General features: G+C 69.0%; 1 protein-coding gene across 3 annotated transcripts in view; it reads right to left on the bottom strand.

The window, feature by feature from the left end:
* The window catches only part of MAD1L1 (mitotic arrest deficient 1 like 1), a 106,276-nt gene that overhangs the window by 84,899 nt on the left and 3,826 nt on the right, over window positions 1-17,551 (bottom strand). For all 3 annotated transcript variants that reach the window (XM_036014633.1, XM_028527810.2, XM_036014632.1), the window contains exons 3-9: window positions 15,455-15,595; window positions 13,741-13,920; window positions 11,139-11,263; window positions 10,300-10,381; window positions 8,924-9,054; window positions 8,695-8,809; window positions 6,713-6,774 (exon numbers count right to left, since the gene is read on the bottom strand). In XM_036014633.1, coding sequence (XP_035870526.1) covers window positions 6,713-6,774; window positions 8,695-8,809; window positions 8,924-9,054; window positions 10,300-10,381; window positions 11,139-11,263; window positions 13,741-13,920; window positions 15,455-15,595 — 836 coding nt within the window. The remainder of the gene's footprint in view (window positions 1-6,712; window positions 6,775-8,694; window positions 8,810-8,923; window positions 9,055-10,299; window positions 10,382-11,138; window positions 11,264-13,740; window positions 13,921-15,454; window positions 15,596-17,551) is intronic.

The following is a 17,551-nucleotide window of genomic DNA, read 5'->3' as shown; positions in this document are numbered from 1 at the left end:
GCAGGAGCTGGGCCCCCCTCCGATGCCTCCAGCCCGCAGTGACACCCCCGCACAACGGCGAGCCCGGCAGGACGGGCGCTGCCCCCGAGCCTCGGACACCCGGCCGAGCACTGGTCACCTGCAGGAACGACCTCGAACAAGGTCCCATCCTGTGGCCAGACTCTCCCAGACCGGAGAGGAGGAGAGAACGTGATGAACGTGACCCCGTGTGTGCGGGACGCCCCACAGTGGTCTCCAGGTGCGGCGACGAGAGCGGGCAGGGCTCCACGCCGGCAGGCCAGCCCTGGGCCCCACATGGGGTCGGCAGGCCACCTGCCTTGGACACCGCATCCCCCCAGCACCCGCCCCCACTGGCTCGTGTCTGGTCTGTGGTAGCCTCCCCGCAACGAGGACCCACAGTCCCGGCTCCACCCTGGTCGTCTCCACTCCAGTACGCACGTCCCACTGCCAGGCCGGCAGGGTGGGCGCTGGCCGCCCAGTGCGGGGCTACGGAGGCAGAGCCGAGCACCAGCAGCAGAGCTCTCCCGGGCCGCGGGCGGAGCCCTGAGCGCTGGCTCCTGGACCCTCCGCGGAGGAAAGCCGCCAGCCTCCGCCCCGCGCCCGCCCCGCACCTGCCCCGTGGCAGGTGCCCTCTGCTCGGTCCCAGGGAGAACCGCCGACCCCCGTGGGCAGAACGGGAGGAGGTGTCGGGCGGGCCGGAGAGCCCGCTTCTCCGTTTCCTCGCGGCGGCTCCAGCAGGCTGGGTGGTCTTCAGCTCCACCCGAAGCACCCCTGCGAGGCCGCGCCGCAGCAGCTGCCGCGGCAGCCTGCGTCTTCTAGGAGAGTCGGAGCCGCGGGCTCCTGTGCGGCCACTTCGACACCGACGACGGGAGAGGGCGTGCGACGTGTTCGGCACGTCACGCTTTACTTCACGGAAGGTAAAAGTGCGACCGAGATGCGGGGAAAAAGCTGTGTGCGGTGGACGGAGAAGGCGCTGCGGCTGACCCCGCGGGTCAGAGTGGTTCGCGAAGGCTCCGGGGGTCGCTGACGGTTCGGCCCGATCACCCTCTGCCGTGGGGCTGTCTCCTGCACAGGAAGACGTTCAGCAGCCCCCTGACCTCTGCCCCCTGGGAGCCAATAGCGGGAGAGAGCCAACACACTCAAAATGCACCCAAATCAGTAAAGCTGCTGGTGAAAATGAAAAACGTCCTTTTGTTTTACAGAAGGAAACCACGCAGACCTTTCCGCCAACCCAGGAATCGTCAGTTACCACAACTCTCCGCACCCTAAGATGCAAGGTTAGAGAGCTTGGTAGCGACCCCTGCTGGGCCGTCGTGACACTGCAGCAAAGCTCCAGCAAACAACAAAAACGCCCAAATCACAAGAAATACCAGTAATACCAGAAACAGCACCCCTCCTCGGTGCGGCCCCCGGAAGCTCCCGGAGCACCAGGCGCCCCCCTCCTGGCCCCGGCGGCCCCTCACACTGCTGCGCGGTCCCCCGAGAGTGTGTGCCTCCCACTCTCAGGGCGGGGGGGGGGGGGGGTGAGGACCACATGCCAGGGGGCTGTGCCCAGCGCTCCACCCCCACTCCGGGTGCCCTGGCTGGGGCAGGACCCCGGCCCAGCACGCACTCCGCTCGTGGGTCCCCAGGACGAGTGGGACGGGACAGACACGGGGACCCGCGGAGGGACGCGCCAGGCTGCCCGTCCCCGCGGGCCACGAGAGTGTGGGGAAGGCGGGGGCCTCGTCACAACAGCCCAAAGAGGCTGCGCTCGGAGCCACCACGAACCGGACACCAGTGCCCAAAACAGAGCGGTCAGACGCCCGCCCTCGCCCACGGGCCTGTGTGAGATGCCCCGGCCGCTGGGTGCAGGACTCTGAGACGAGGGCTGCCCTCGACTCACAAGCCTCCAGGCTGAGGAGACCAGCACAGACACAGACGCCACGTCCCCAGCGGAAGCAGGCAGGAGCCCGGCCACAGGAGAAGGCGCCGCGGCTAAAGGGTGGCCGTGAGCAACACTGGGGAACAGCGGCCTCCCGTCCGGGGCCCGGGCCCACCCCAAGGCTCTGGGGCTGCTAGCAGGGGCCTCAGCACCGCACCGCACAGGCCCAGGCCCCAGAGGGCGCCCGTCCCCCTCCCCCAACCCCTACGCCTCCAAACAAAACCATCCAAGACCAATCAAAACAGACCTAGACGCCTGACCGCTCACACCCACCTCCCGAGCGCGGCCGGCCCTCCGCCCGGGCGGCTGGAGATTGCCCACACGGTAACCAGGGTGACGAAAGGGTCCCGGCGGGTCGATGCGGCCCTTCCTTGGCAGGAAACGATGCCCCCCGCCCGGTCCTCCCAATGGGCCGCCCGCGTCGGGAAGCTCGTCCCCGCGGCGTGCCAGCTGGCTCCCCCACAGACGTCCTGGGGAACGTGCAGGTCAGCCCTCGTGGGTCCCCGGCCTTCGCTTCAGGTGACCGGTCAGCAGTCTGGGGGCCGCGGAGCTGGCCGGCCTCAGGGCTGGCAGAGCCTCCTGCCTTGCAGCCTCCCCCGTCAGCACCCTCCGCAGCCCCCAGAGCCGCCCGGCCTGCACGCACAGCAACGGGGTGGCCACGCCCTCCCGGCCCGACTGCACAGAGCGTCCGGGCAGGGAGCGAAGCCAGAGGGTCGCCCTGCCACGAGCCAGTGAGCTCCTCTGGAGACGAGACGGGCTAGGCTGCGGGGGCACACACGCAGCCCCCGCCGGCGGGCCGAGGGCCCGCCCACACACGCGGCTAGGGAGGCTTCTGGAAAGCCAAAGCCCCAGAGCCCCGCCCCCCTCGCCCCTGGGTGCCTCCCCTGCCAGCAGGCTGCCCAGGCAGGCGGCCGCTCACGCCCCAGGCTGGAAACGGAAGGAGCACATCCCTGGGGGCGACTCAGCACCGTCCATGGGTTTCGAAGACCAGCGTCTTCTGAGCGAAAATCCCACTTCCAGGAATTCACGCGGCCGACACGGCGCTGCTTCCTGGAAAGGGACCAGAACAGCCGGGGGCTGAGGAGCCGCCGCACCGCCCTGCTCCGCTCCAGGAAGGCCTGGCCCCGTGCGCCCACAGTGCCCTGGGGCTCTCCGGGCGGGGGCCGGGCCGAGACCGTGGGGGGGCGAGAGGAAGCCAGGAGCTCTTTGCGATGTAACAAACCCCAAACCAGGAGCAAGGTGACCTCAGTCCTGTGGTCCCCCCCCCCCCCCGCCTACTTCTTCACGCCCTCTCCAGGGGCTGGGCCTCTGCAGGTGTCCCAGCAGATCTCTGTTCCGGTCGGGGAGGCCACGGCGCCCCACGCCCCCAGGAGAGGCCGCGGTGCCGTCCACAGAGGAGCGACTCCGCCAGCTCACAGAGCTGGGACCTTAGGGGGCGCACAGGTGCTGTTCCCGCCTGCGAAGAACAGAGCGGGGGGACAGTCCGCAGCAGCCAGCAGGCCGCCCACAGGCAGCGGCAGCAGCAGCGGCAGACCACAGGCACCCACCCTGTGCAGGCAAGCCCGGCTCCAAGGGGGAAGGCCTGAGGGGGCCGGTGCGGGCCAGGAGGCGCCACGGACCCAAACCCAGAAGCCCAGGCGGACCAAGGGTGGCTCCAGGACTCGAGGCTCCGAGGGCCCGGGAGCCAGGATCACCAGGGGGGTGTGCCACCTAGTGGTGACAGCTCTCGGGAACCCAGGGGGCACTGGGCACAGACCACAGCCCGGGGTCCTCACATGCCCTGAGCGAGTGGTCTGTCCCAAAGTCACCGCCGTGCTTTGACTCGGGGCCGGACAGTGCACGCCCACCAGACCAGGCCCAAATGCCTGGCAGCCCCTCGAACCCCTGCTTCCAGGGCATCTCCTGGGCCCTGACCTGCTGCCACCAGCTAAAGCCGGCTGCTCGCGCTCCGGGGCCATGAGTCCCTGAACTAGCACATGAAGCTGTGTGTCTACACACACCCACACACAAACACGGGACTGCATGAGAAGAAAGTCCGTGACTTTGCTCAGACACTCAGAGAGACCCGTGACCACTGGTGAGAAACCAGTTTTCTAGAAGAGCCCTTCCGTTCACAGATGTGGAAGCAGAGGCATCAGGAGATCACACCCACCCTGGCTGGTGGGGCTCAACGGACGGAGCACCGGCCTGCAAACCAAAGCATCGCTGGTTCCACTCCCCGTCTGGCCACCTGCCAGGTCCCCCGTAGGGGGCGCTCGAGAGGCAACCACTCGTTGATTTTTCTCTCCCTCTCTTTGTCCTGCCTTTCCCCTCTCCAAAACAAGCAAACAAAATCTTTACCAAAGAAAGACCGCACCATGCAGAGCTCAGAGGTCTGCCCACCTGCACAGGGTCCAGACTGTCATTCCTGCTCCACTGACCCCCGAGGGCGGGGGGTGTCCAGCCCAGCCCCGCTCCTGGCAGAGCCCACCTCCAAGCACCCAGACAACAGCACCCTCGGAACACGCCCCTCCTGGCACAGAGCCCCCGCCCCCGCGGTGCCCCTCCGGCAGGACCCCACGCTGCAGAAGCGCCCCCAGCGTTTCCCTGTGTCCTGTGTCCCTCTGCCCATCTCCCACCCCCCACCAAGGTCACTGAACAGGAGCTCCACCAAGTCACCCTCCCTGCTCAGAAATCTCTAGAAACTGCCCACAAAGCAGCAAAAAAGATAGCCACCCCTCCTCATAGCATTCACGGCCACCCCGAGACTCCAGCCGGCAGCAGGCCAGGCCGACCCAGGAGTCCACATCTGTGCGGCCCTCTCCCGGGGATTCTGGTGGTGCTGCACTCGCAGCCCAAGTCTGAGACCCAGCACCGGTCATGCACCCCCACACACCCCCACACACCCCCACACGCACCCACACACACCCACACGCACCCACACGCACCCACACGCACCCACACACCCACACACGCACCCACACACACCCACACGCACCCACACGCACTTAGGTGGAGCGTGGGGTGCCAGAGCTGGGGCCTGCCACAACGCCCGGTGGGAACAGCAAAGGCACGGCAGAGGAGCCGCGGTCCCCAAGGAGCCCCAGAGGCGGCCCCGACGCAACCGACCGCAGAGCACGGGAGAGAAAACCTGCCCTTCACGGGGGCCACGGGGACGCCCCGCCCCCACCCCAGCCCCCTCCCGCAGGCAGCGCTAAGTGCGAGTCCGTGCGTGGCCCCTCGGGCGCCGTGGCCCCTTGGGGGCCGTGCCCCGGGCACCGCCTTCCCTCCCAACGACAGGACGACCGCCTCAGAGGCGTCCGAGAGCTGCCGCGCCTCCTGCCCTGGCCTTGGGGCCCGGGGGGGGGGGGGGGGGCAGCCTGGCCAGAGGCGGGGCCTGTGCAGGGCCCCGTGCGTGTGGCCCGCTGGGCACTCAGCCGCCGCGGCGGGCGGCCCGATCAGGCGCACGCAGGCCTCTGATCTCCCGCCCGAGAGAGAAGTCACGGCGGCGCCTCTCAGACGCGTCCCCCAGGGAGCGGGGAAGAGGCTCTGCGGCGAGCTAACGAGCCCGGAGACGGGGGGGGAGCACAGACCGCCCAGGCCCCGCTGGGCCGCCCCGCGTGAGTCCGGGCCCCGCGGCCCGCAGGCCGAGTCCCCGTGACTCCGAGAGGCAACAGGAGGAAGACGGAGCGGCACTTCCAAGTGAGGGACGGCGGAGCCGGTGACGCCCATGGGCATGGCCGCCGGCCCCGACCCGCAGCCCCGCGGTGCAACCACAGGACGGCTCTCCACAGCAGCAGCTTCCAGGGCTGCCCGGTCCCAGGAAGCCGGCTACCACACGAAGGCCTGGAAGCCACGCGAGCAGATGAAACGACAGACGGCTCTTTGAACCCCACAGGCCGCGTGCCCCGGGCTGCAAGCACTGATCCAGAGTGACCCACCTTCCACCACACGCCTCCCAGGCCGGGGCAACCGGCAGCGACCAGGCTGCAGAGGCAGGCGGTTGGCAGGGGTTCCGTGGAGCGACGCTGGGGACGGAGGGGCCGTGCCCCACAGAGGGCAGGCAGGGTGAAGACGCCCACCCTGCCCGTCAGAGCACACGGGGCCGGCTCGGCCGTGCGGCTCTGCACCCGGGAGGGCCGCCGCCCGGCCCTGCAGCCTGCTCCCCTCACCGGCACCAGGTCAACACGGGCAAGCGGAGGAGGCTGCCGCATCGGCCCGCCCGGGACAACGATCTTCTGCAACTGTGTTTTCATCCACTGCCCCCCCCCACGTGCCCAACGGGGACGACTCCCCCCAGGAACGACCGCATCCCCAGCACGTAGGCAAAGCAAGTCCTCTGCTCTGGACAGCCCAACGAGGCAGGCCAGGCGGACACCGGCCACCGCTCAGCAGTGGGCAGGCAGGCTGGCTTTCCAGCCCAGGTCACGCACTGCGAACTCGGCGTCCCGTGCGACGGGCCTGCCGATTCACCCACAGCACTCGGGTGGGGCCCGGGGGCCCGGGGAGTAGCAGGGTGGCACAGGAGGGGCAGACTCCATGCCGTGGCCCACTGGTGGCCAGGCTTGGTCAGCTGAGCCATCTTGGGCAGGAAGAGCCGGGCCGGGCCAAAAGTCCCCGCTCCTCCTTTGGCCAGCCCAGCGCACTCTGGGGTCCAGCCCTGTCCCTGCCTCCACCGCTGAGCGAGGGTGCCCTGAAGACTCCAGCAGGGAAGGCACCGGCCTCCTCAGCCGCCGGGGCCCCTGCCGCGGGGCTGGGAGCTGGTGCACAGAGAGTGGGGGACGCCAAGGCCCCGGCACCTCCGCCTACCTGATGTTCAAGCCCGTGGTCTGGTCCAGGCGCTCCCAGCTTCGCAGCTTCGCCAGCAGCCTCTGAAAAGACAGGGCAGATGCAGCGCAGAGCGCGAGCCGTCACCCCTGCGCACGGGCCCCGAGGCCCTCCCGCCACCCTGCCTCGCCCCTCGCCCCGCTCTCGCCCACCCCCCGTGCGCCCACAGACCCCCACACCGGACCCCATCACACGAAGCTGACAGTGACGCTGACGGCCAAGCCCCCCCACCCCTGGGGGGGACCCCGCCCTCATGTCTGAGCCGAGATGCAGAGACGCTCCAAGTCCGCTCCAAGGCGGGCAGCCTGCTTCCCAGCTGAGGACCGCACGCCAACACCCTGTTCGTCCCCATCCCCTCCCTCTGCAGGTTCCCAGCAGGCCGCAAGGCCCGCGGGTGGGCGAGCACACAGCCTCCCGGGTGGCCCACACCCCCCTGGACCCTCAGGGGGCCGCTGCCTCCCCCCAGTCTCCCAGCTGCTCTCAGGACACCCAGCAGACAGACTGAGCCCTGGAACCCAATGCCTCCCACCTGCCAGGCAGCCCAGGCCCCGCGGCCCCACAGCAGGAGGGAGGCAGCCCTGGGGACGGGGTGAGGGGAGCGCCTCCCCCTGGCCAGTGCTGCCTGCAGGTGGGGGGAACTCTCCGGGGCTCCCTGCCCCTCTAGAACGCAACCGCGGGGAAGGCAGGCTCCGGGCTCTGCCCACCTGCCCCTCACCCAGAGAGGGGCGCAGGGTCGGAACGCACTCACCCCGCTGCTCAAGTGCCCCCTGCGCCCCCGTCAGTGGCAGGCGCGGCCTGGCTAGTCCTCTCTGCACTGCAGCCAACGCTGCCACCCCTCACCACATGCACGGGTGAACAGAGAGATTAAGTAAGCTGCCTAGGGTCGCACAGCCAGCGAGCACCCGCAACAGGATCTAAAGCTAGGCAGTGATTCCAGAGCCTGAATAGTAACCAGTTTCAAAATAAACTACCTCCGGCGAGAAACTGCTCAGTCCTAGGGCTGTCCCTTCGAGCTACAATCCTGGCCTCGGAGGAGGCTGGCCACGGGCCTCAGCAGCTCAGTGGTGGGAGCGCTCGGCACCCTTCAAAGGAGGCAGCCGTTCTTGCCAGACCCCGGCACAGCTGGGGAGAAGTGCCGCAGCGGCCCGGGGCAGAGGGACAGAGAGGCCCCAGCCAGGGGTCTGAGTTTTGGCCCAAATTCACGGGCACCGGGCAGGACAGAGACTCTCCTCTCTGGGCCGCAGCCCCGCCCGCCCGGAGGAGAATGGGGGAACTCTGGGCACTGACGTCCCACGGCCCTCCCTACGAGGTCCCACAGAGTGCCTGCCGCCCGTGACCCCGCCAGCAGACAGACAGACAGACATGGGGAGAAGACTCCGAGCCGCAGCCCTTCGGGTCTGTGAGTGGGAACAATGTTTCGCTTCTCACCGCCAACGATGTCTCTTTACGGCACCGTCTGCAACAGTTGCCCTCTCTGCCTTAGAGCCCCACGCTGCAGGGGTCTGACCGCCCGGGGCTGAAACCACGGAGGAGGAGGAGGCGGCAGGGCTGCTCTCCTGGAGGCTCTAGGGAAACCATCCACTTCCTCACCTCCTCCAGCTTCCAGAGCCGCCCACATCCAGCGGTTCACGGCCCCGCCTCCCCGTTCAGTAGTGCCAGCCCCAGCCGGGCCGGCCTGCTCACGCACGCCGCCCCCCGCCCCCCGCCCCCCACGGTACTTGTGCCCCTACTGGAGCTCCTGGGTTGCCCAGGGGTCGACCTAGCCCAGGCCAGCGGAGGGGCACCATCGGCTCCCCTGTGCCACCCAAGGAAACGCAGGCACAGGCCTGGGACGGGGACACGGCCGTCCCGGGGACCGAGACTCTGCCCACGGCTCCAGCAGGCAGCCGCCACGTCTCAGGGGACCGGCCGGATGCTGACGGAAACGTGCGGAGCCCCCTGGATGACGGGACCCCCGCGCTCACCTCCTGCTCCAGCTCCAGGTCAACCAGGCTCTCCTGCATCTTCTCCTGGCGGCTCAGCCTCCGCTGCAGCCCCTCCACCTCCTCCCGGAGCAGCCCGTTGGCCTCCCGCACCTCCCTGCGAGGGACAGGGGCCGAGTCACGCAGGCCGCCCCGCGGGCCGCGCCCTCACCGCAGGCAGCCCCGCGGGCCGCGCCCTCACCGCAGGCAGCCCCGCCGGCCGCGCCCTCACCGCAGGCAGGCGTTCTCCTCCCGCAGCTGCTTCAGCTCCCGCTCCACCTTGGGCAGCCGCACCAGCTCCGACTTCATGTTCTTCACAATCGCGGCGTCCTGCTCCTGCAGCAGCAGCTTCTGCTCCAGATCCTGGCGGGGGCCGGGGCGGACAGCAGGGAGTCACAGACACCAGACCGCCCCAGGTCCTCAGCGACCTCCGCGGCACCGGCCAGGCCTCTGTGCCGGGCCTCAGCGTCCACTTCCAGGGTGGCGCCCTCGGCACGGCACGGCACACGCTCGTGTTACTTGGCGGTGCTGTGCTGCCTGCAGGGGCAGGGACCTAGCACACGTCTGGCCCGAGGATGCTCAGCCCAGGCTCCCGAACACACAGGCCAGTAAGACTTCCCGTTCCCTGGGCAAGACCTGCTTCCGCTGCTCTGCACACACACGCAGCGACTGAGTCTTCTCCCCGACACCCCCGAGTCCCCTGAGGACACCTCGGAGACAGCTGGCACCCCTTAGTGACAAGTCACAACACGGGACAGAAGCACGACACCAGGATCAAACGAGTCGGTCATTCGACAGACCCTGACAGGGCCCACGGCGGGCACAGGGTGACACAGAAGGCAGGGGAGGTCTCTGCGAGCAAGGACCGGGAGTCCAGGGCAGAGACAGGCGCTGGGCAGTGCAGGCCAGCAAACCCTGAGAAGGGGGCGAGGGCTGCAGCCGGGGGGGGGGGCGGGGGCGAGAGGCAGGGAAGGGTGCCAGGGCCACGTGGAGCGGTGAGGGTGAGGAGACAGGCCGGGGAGAGGCATGGGCTAGCAGAGCAGCCAGAGACAGCCCGCGAGAGGCCCGAGGCGAGGAGGGCCGGGGGTCTGAGGGCCGAGGGGGCAAGTGCAGGGGAGGGAGGCGGATCACCAGGCAGGGCGCGGAGTGTGTCACTCTCCAGGCGGCATGCAGCCCCGCCAGGGAGCTGCCGTCACTGTCCCCCCCCCACAGGGCAGCAGCACAGCCTGGACCGCAGGGCCAGGCCGCCCTGCACCGTGACCCCGTGCACACCAGCTGCACGGCCTCTCGGGGCCGGCTGCACCGCCTCCCGGCTCACAGCGGGTGAGCGGTCACACGGTCACACTCCTCTGTGAGTGTGTGCCGTCAGCCCTCGCCCGCCAGAGACGCGAGCTTCACGGGAGGACGCACGCCCCCGCTCACAGCGGCATCCAGGCCGCTCGCACACACCCAGCACGTGAGGGCGTGGCCAGTGCAACCAGCCCAGCAGGCGCGGGCAGCAGGGCCGACGTCCCCAGAGGCCCCTGAGCACACCCCACAGGGCAGGGGGCTGGGGCCGCCCCGGTGACGCCCGCCGCACGTGGGCCAGGGCGAAGCGCAGCCCCTCACCTTGATCCTCTGCTCCTGCTCCGTCCTGGCCTCCTGGCTGGCCTGGAGCTCCTGGATCTTCTCGTTGGCTTCCTGCCATTTCCTGATAGAGAGGAAAGCGGATCCCAGGCAGAACGTGGTGTGCGCAAGGCCAAGAATCCCCCAACCCCAGAGCTCTGCGGTGTAGACACACGCACTCACATGCACATCCCCTCACACGCATGCACACCCACACATGTGCACGCATGCTGCCGTGCACTCCCTCCAGGGACAGTCTCAGGACCCTGGACTCCAGCCTCGGCCAGCAGCTGCAGGGCCTGTCTCCTCCTCAGGGCAGGGCGAGTGGGCGAGCCCAGACCACCTGCCAGGCCTCTCCGGCCACGGCACCCAGCACCCGGTCCCACGGCCGCTCGAGCTGCAGCTGTGGCTGCTGGCACCAGTATGGCCACGGCGAGGACCTGCTCCGACTGTCCCCCGACTCTGCCCAGTGGCGGGGTCTCTCCCCAGACGGCAATGACAAAGACAGAGGCCAACCTCGGAGGAAGGGCACTTGGCCTCCCGCCCTCACCTCCGAGGGCCCTTCTGCGCTCCGTGCCTCTGCCCAGGTGCTGCTGCCGCCCCCCGCACCCATCCCCACCCCGCCCCCGGCCGCAGGAGACATCCATGCCGGCCTTCAGCACCCACTCAGCCACCACACCTCCTCGCAGCCCCTCCACGCACGCCCCCTCGGCTGTTCTCGGGACACGTGAGACGCCGCGGGTCCGCCCCGGAAGGGCTCCCGCAGAGCCTCGGGGCCGCCCGCTGCGCACACGCCCTGCTCCACACACGCCCCGCTGCACACACGCCCCGAGTGCACTCACCTGCGCTGCAAGTCCAGCTGCTCCTGCAGCTCCTGCTTCTCGGACTCCAGGCCCTTCACCTGCACCTCCTGGTTCATCACGCTCCACTGCAGCTCCGAGATCCTGCCCTTCAGCTCGTTGATGGTCTGGGAGCAGAGCAGACAGTCAGCCGCCCCGAGACCAGTCGCTGAGGCCGCTGCGCCCAGACCCACGTGAGCCTCCCGCACGGAAACGCCCTCCCGAGAGCCCGCCCCTCCCGCCCCACTCCTGAGGGCAGGAACGGGCCGTCGGCCTCTTCAGAGGACTCGCCGGGCCACGGCCCGGCCCCGCAGCACGGCCCCAGCCCAGCTCGCGTCTCTCGGGAGCCGACGGGAGAGGCGGGGTCCTGCTGACCATGGCTCAGGAGCCAGAACTGCTGCCGACCAGGGGGTCCGGGGCCTCAGGCCTGTGACAGCCCCGCACCAGGCCCTGCGAGCGCTGTCCCCCGGCACCCGGCTCTGGCCGCTCGGCCTGGCCTCCTCCCCTGCCCTGACACCACGACACCACTCCCGCCGAGCGCCATAGGCGCCACCTGGAAGCCACAGCCAGGAGACCCCCATGAAGCCAGGCGCGGGGGACGGAGGCCGCCCTCAGGGCAACGCCACGTAGTCACACAGATGAACAGGAGCTGCCAGAACACCAGGCAGAAGCGCCCCCGTGCAGGAGGTGGTCTGAAGGGACCACCCCAGCCCAGGGAGGCATCCTGGAGCACAGCCGGGCCCAGGGCAGCCAGGCGGCCGAGCACCCTGTGCCCGCCAGCAGCCTCCGGCGGCAGCACTGCCCTTGTGGCCGTCCTGCCCTGCCGACAGGAAGGGCCAGCCCTCTCAGCAGCAGCGCCCCATGAATTACTGCGTGGGGAGGCTGCCACGCCAGCCCCAGGCGCCAGACGTCGGCATGCGGGGCCCTAGGAGCAAGGGCGGGAAGGCGGGCCGTGGACAGTGTGGCCAGGTGAGCGGCACCTGGCGGCCCCCGGGGCACCCTCCCCAGACACGGAGGCCACCTCACGCGTCCCGCAGTCTGACCGGGCCCTGAGTCTCAGGGACACCGCCACCCACAGCCGCCCAGGAGGCTGGCAGGGCCGGCACAGGCCCGAGTCCCTGGAGCGCAGACCTGCCTCATGGTGACGGAGCCCGCCGGCCTGGGAACCCGACGGGATGGAGGTGCCACAGCCACGCTGACCGCGCTCAGCACGGCGTCGGGAGGCCGCCCTGACCCCATCGACACACACGGTGCCTGGCGCTGCGCGGGCCTCCGGGTCAGGCAGGCCGTCCCCAGGAGGGGCCCGGGGCGTGGCGAGCGCAGCGGGGGCGCGGAGCTGTGGCTTCAGGCTGAGCGGCCAGGGAGGCCCCTCCGAGGGGTGGAGAGAGAAGCCACGCTCATGGTCCTGCGACCCAGCTGGCCGAGACGGCCCCACGCTGGGCCCCGTCCGGCATCCTCTTTGGGCCCTCTGAGGTGAGGGGCTCCCCCTCTGCCCTTCTCTGAAGGGGGCCCCACACCTGCCGCCAGGACGCCAGCCCAGGACGGGGCACGGGCAAGCACACCGGGCGCAGAGGGCGGCCGGTCCTGAGGCCGATCCCGGCCCCTCCGGCCGACGTCCACACCAGGGGACAGACGTGGCGTCGCCCGCCCCGGCCCCCAGCGCCATCAGGCACAGACAGGCCGGGCCTGCCCTGACACCGTCCCACAGACAGAGCGCCGAGGACCCGCAGCCCCTCCCCCGCAGCACGGCACAGGGGCAGGCAGGGGCAGCGGGGCCAGTGTCCTCCCCAGCATCAGCGCGGGGGCGGCTTCTCAGAGGCCCACGACCCTCGGCTGCCAGGGCTGGTGGGGACACCATCGTGCACCTGCACTCTGGTCCCAAAGGCGCTCTCACACGCCGCCAGACCCCCACCCACAGCCCCAGAAACGCAACTCCACGGGCCACCACCCACACCTTCTGAGGACAAAGGCAGGTGTTCCCAGAAACCTCTGCCGTCCGTGACAGCAGAGGCCACAGCGGACTGGACCACCCAGCAGTGGCCGGCCGCACAACGCAGAGGCTGGTAGCAAAGGCCACCACCAACACAGCTGTAACCGGGGCCTTAGGTCCCCACTCTGAGGGGTTGCCCCAAATACAATAATTCAAGGAAAGTGGCCCTGGCTGGTGTGGCTCAGTGGACTGAGCCAGCCTACAGACCAAAGGGTCACTGGTTGGATTCCCAGTCAGGGCACGCGCCTGGGTTGCACACCAGGTCCCCAGTAGGGGGCGCACGAGAGGCAACCACGCACTGATGTTTCTCTTCTCTTCCTCCCTCCCTTGCCCTCTCTCTCGAAACAAGTAAGTAAGAAGTCCCGAGCTAATGCAAGAAGACGAAAAAGCTGCACGCGTCAAGCTCCCTGCGACACCCACGTCTGTGTAACAGGGTGTGTGCGTAAGAAGCGGAAGTGTTTCGAGATGAAAATGGTGTCATCGACCACTCAAGCGCGCAGTTATGGAGACGGGAAACAAGCACGCAACCGGCTCGCTGAAAACCACAGGAGGGAAGCCTCGAGTCGGCACTGCGCTGACGCCGCGGGAACAGGGGAGGGCGGCGGCGGCCCTCACCGTGCCGGCCTCGGCCAGGCTGTCCTCCTTCTCCCGCAGCTTCTGGCTGGCGGCCTCCAGGCTCTGCTGGCACAGCCTGCTGCGCTCCAGCTGCTCCTGCGCCTTCTCCTCCGCCTCCGCCTCCCGCTCCTGCAGCTGCCGGATCCGCGTCAGGAGCTCCTGGTTCCGGTCCACCTCCCGCTGCAGAGAGGGAGGGCCTGGTGAGCACCCTGGGCCGGAGCAGGGAGACCCGCCCGCCCACCCTCTCCCCTCCGGCCAGGCCCCAGGCCCAGAGAAGGCCGCCAGGAGCCAGGACGAAGCGGGCGGCACAGGGCTCTCGCCCAGGGACCCTCCAGGGGCACTCGGATGCATCCCCTGGTGGCACTGGCCAGTGTGACCATCTGCAGGGAGGAGAGGAAGCGTGAGAGCCCCAGACTCGGGCCCGACCTTGAAGAGGAAAGAGGGGCCTCCGAGCTCTGGCAGCACCAGCAGCTTGTGCTGGACTGCACGCAGGCTGCCGTCACGGCCCGCCAGTTCGTCCCGCCGGGTGAGGACAGGTGGCCTGCAGACAGGACAGCAGGCCCAGGGCCCCCTCCTGCCACGAGGGCACCTCGCCTCCCGCAAACCGGCAGAGCCAGCCTGTGCTGGCGAGGAGGGCCCAGAACCAGGACTCCTCACCCTGGAGCTCCCAGGCTCGCAGAGGCTGACTCGGCCACCGTGGTGGCTACTTTCAGCCTGAGAAGCAGAGGGACCAGGAAGTGGGAGCCAGCGAGCGGAGGGCCCAGGCCGAGAACCCCAGGTCTGGGGACCAGGCAATGCCGACCTCTGAGCTCCCACCAGAAAGCTGAGCCGCACGAGCACCAGGCACCCCCACGGCTGCCTCGCCTCACGGAGCACGAGAGCCCGCCGACACCAGGACCACCACGCCCCACAACGTCAAGCCCCGCCCCGCCCCACAGAGAACACCCTCGGAGCAGCCCCCAGGCCGCAGTCTGGGCCACACAACGCGCCACAGCCGGGCCGCTCCCTCGCGCAGCGGCGGCCCTCGGCGACCCCAGCTCTCTCTGCGGGCCCAGGTGAGCACGCGAGGGTGCCCGTGAGGCAGTACCAGGCCGACCTCCCCCCTCGGGGCAGCACGGGGCCAGGGCTCCCTCGCGCAGCGGCAGCCCTCGGCGACCCCAGCTCTCTCTGCGGGCCCAGGTGAGCACGCGAGGGTGCCCGTGAGGCAGTACCAGGCCGACCTCCCCCCTCGGGGCAGCATCGGGCCGGGGCTCCGCCTGCCTCTCAGAGCGGTTCCTCGCCGGTCTGCTCCCCGAACACCCTGCAGAGAGCTGCGAGTCAGAGCCCAGGGAGCAGCGGGTGAAACCCTGGCGCCCCTGGGGGGCATGGGGCTGTGCCCCCCCTGCCCTGCCGTGGGGAAGCCAGGGCAGCACAAAGCAGCCCCGAGGCCGAGGCTCTGTGCTCAGGGGCCCTACAGCCACTCGAGCGAGAGCCAGCCTGGACCCAGGACCCCTATGCGACCAGGGACTCTCTAAGCCCACCACCCCATGCCTCCTGGTAATCCTGCCAGAGCAGCATCCAGCTCTACGGGAAGGCGGGCGCTGCCTCCTGGAGGAGGGGGCACGCAGCTGCCGCTGGGCCCCGGAAGGCGGGCCCCGGAGCCGGGGCAGAACGCCCGCTCCCGGCTGGCGCGGCTCCGGTTCCCGTGGCCCTCAGGAGTGGCCGGCGGACCCACCTCGTAGCTCCGGGCACTGGTGCTGGCCGCTCGCTCCAGCTCCACGCGGGCCCGCTTATGGCTCAGCTGCAGCTGCATCTTCTCCCGCTCCACCTGGATGATGTGGGACTTTGACCGGATCTGCTCCGCCCGCTCCTCCAGCTGACGGGGAGGGACAGAGGGACAGACGGAAGCCTCAGCAGCCGTGTTCCCCAGGCAAGCGGCTTGTGCAACACTCACCCCTGGACGCCGGCTCCCGACCAGGCCCGCACTCGGCCCCAGGAAAGAAGAAGATGGCTGGACAAGGGGTGTGGGGGCGACAAAGAAGAGGAGGGTGGGTTTCCAGACAACAGAGGGCAGGCCTGTCTGGAAAAGAGAGGGCCTCCCGCTGCAGCGTCACCAGCCACCAGACTCGGCGGCGGGACACTCAGTCGCAGGGGCTGCTGGTCCCGGGGCCGGAGGCCAGGTGCAGGCCGGGCCCTCGGAGCATCTCCCGGCTCGGCTCAGCACCAGTGGGGCCTCGGGGCCCTCTCCCACCTCCCGCAGCTGCAGGACGGAGGCCCCGCCTCCTCGCTGGCTGTCAGCCTCGGGCCGCAGTGGCTCCAGAAGGCCGCCCACCCACCCCGCCACCCGGGCCTCTCCTGCTCCAGGGCCAACCGGGCAGCACCTCCCCCGTGCGAGCGGATCCCTCTCCTGCTCTGACCTCCAACCCTTCGCTCCCATCTCTCAACCCACATTTGGAAGGCTCACCCAGGCCCTCTCCCTGTCTTACCATTGACTGCTCTGAGGCCTTCACCACGTGTGCAAACACCCTGTCGCCACAGCACCTCATCAGCGTTTGGTTAAGTGGGAGAGAGGGTGGCCCTCCAGGGTCCAGCTTAGAGTCTGACTCCCCCTCACCCGACAGCAGGTAAATAAAGGTGAGTTCAAGGCTTTAAGGGCCTCAGAAGACACAACAACCAGTTTCAAAGAATCACTGACCGTACGGGCCTCTTCTACAGGTGGGCCAGCGGCTGGCCACTGCAGGAAGGGCCTGCAGTCCAGCATGCGGCACCCCCCGGGCACCGAGCGGGTGAGCTCGGTCCCGGGAGGCACCCAGGGACACTGAATCGGGCTCTGTCCTGGAAGTGCGGCCCCAGGGGACCCGTATGCACATCAAGGTTCGGGAAGCACCAGCTAGAGCAAGCGGCTCCCGCTCCAGTCAGGGACATGTGACACTGTCAGAGACACAGCGGACGGTCACAAGAGGAGACGGTAGTGTGTTCACTTGGGCGTCTAGTGGGTGCAGACCAGGGACACTGCCAAGCACCCTTCACTGCACAGGGAAGTTCTGCAAACCAAAGAATCCATCCCGAATGTCAGCAGGGCCAGGGTGAGGAACCTGGCCAGAGAAAAGGTATTTTCACCACCCACCCACCCCCACACGAGGTGGGGCCCAGTCCACGCTGCCTTCAACCCTCGGATGTTTCTCCCAGTTCCCCTCCCACCCGCTGACACAGGGAGGGCCCTCCCTCCAACACCTGCCCCCCCCCAGTCTCACTCCGCAGGGGGCCCAGCTTCTCCAAAGCATGCAGCACCACAGCTCCAGGGAGTGCCACCACACAGGGACCGGGAGTCCCGGAGACACGGGGTCCACGGCCACATCCCCCTGGAACACTGGCTGCATTTGAAGGGAAGGAGCTGAAACATCACTTTTCTATTTACACAGACACGTGCTGCGGCAGAGCAAACCATAAACACTTTTAGGGTCCTGGGACACAGGACCCTTCACGAAAGGAGGGAGGGAAGGACTGCCGGGGAAGCGATGCTGGGCTCCGCCTCCAGGCTGCCCAGGCCCGCGGCTGCAGGCGATGTGGCAGGGAAGAGAGCCACTGGCTGCATCCTGCGACAGGTCGGGGCCCGCAACAGGGGCTACAGCGGCGCGACTAGAACCCGCATCCTCTGGCTCTGCCACCCGTCACTGACCCTGCGGCACTAGCTGGGTGACGGGGACCGCCAGGGTTCTGGAGGCCACAGTCCTGACACGTAGGCCCAAAGGTCCCAGCATCTGCATCAGTGAAACTCGAACTTCTCTCGTCCAGCGGGCAAAGATGACAGAAACCGAGTACAACCTATTAC

Source organism: Phyllostomus discolor, chromosome 13 (assembly GCF_004126475.2).
Source record: "Phyllostomus discolor isolate MPI-MPIP mPhyDis1 chromosome 13, mPhyDis1.pri.v3, whole genome shotgun sequence".
Classification (NCBI taxonomy): Eukaryota; Metazoa; Chordata; class Mammalia; order Chiroptera; family Phyllostomidae; genus Phyllostomus; species Phyllostomus discolor.
The sequence above is the reverse complement of the archived record's forward strand: the minus strand, read 5'-3'. Positions and strand labels throughout refer to the sequence as shown.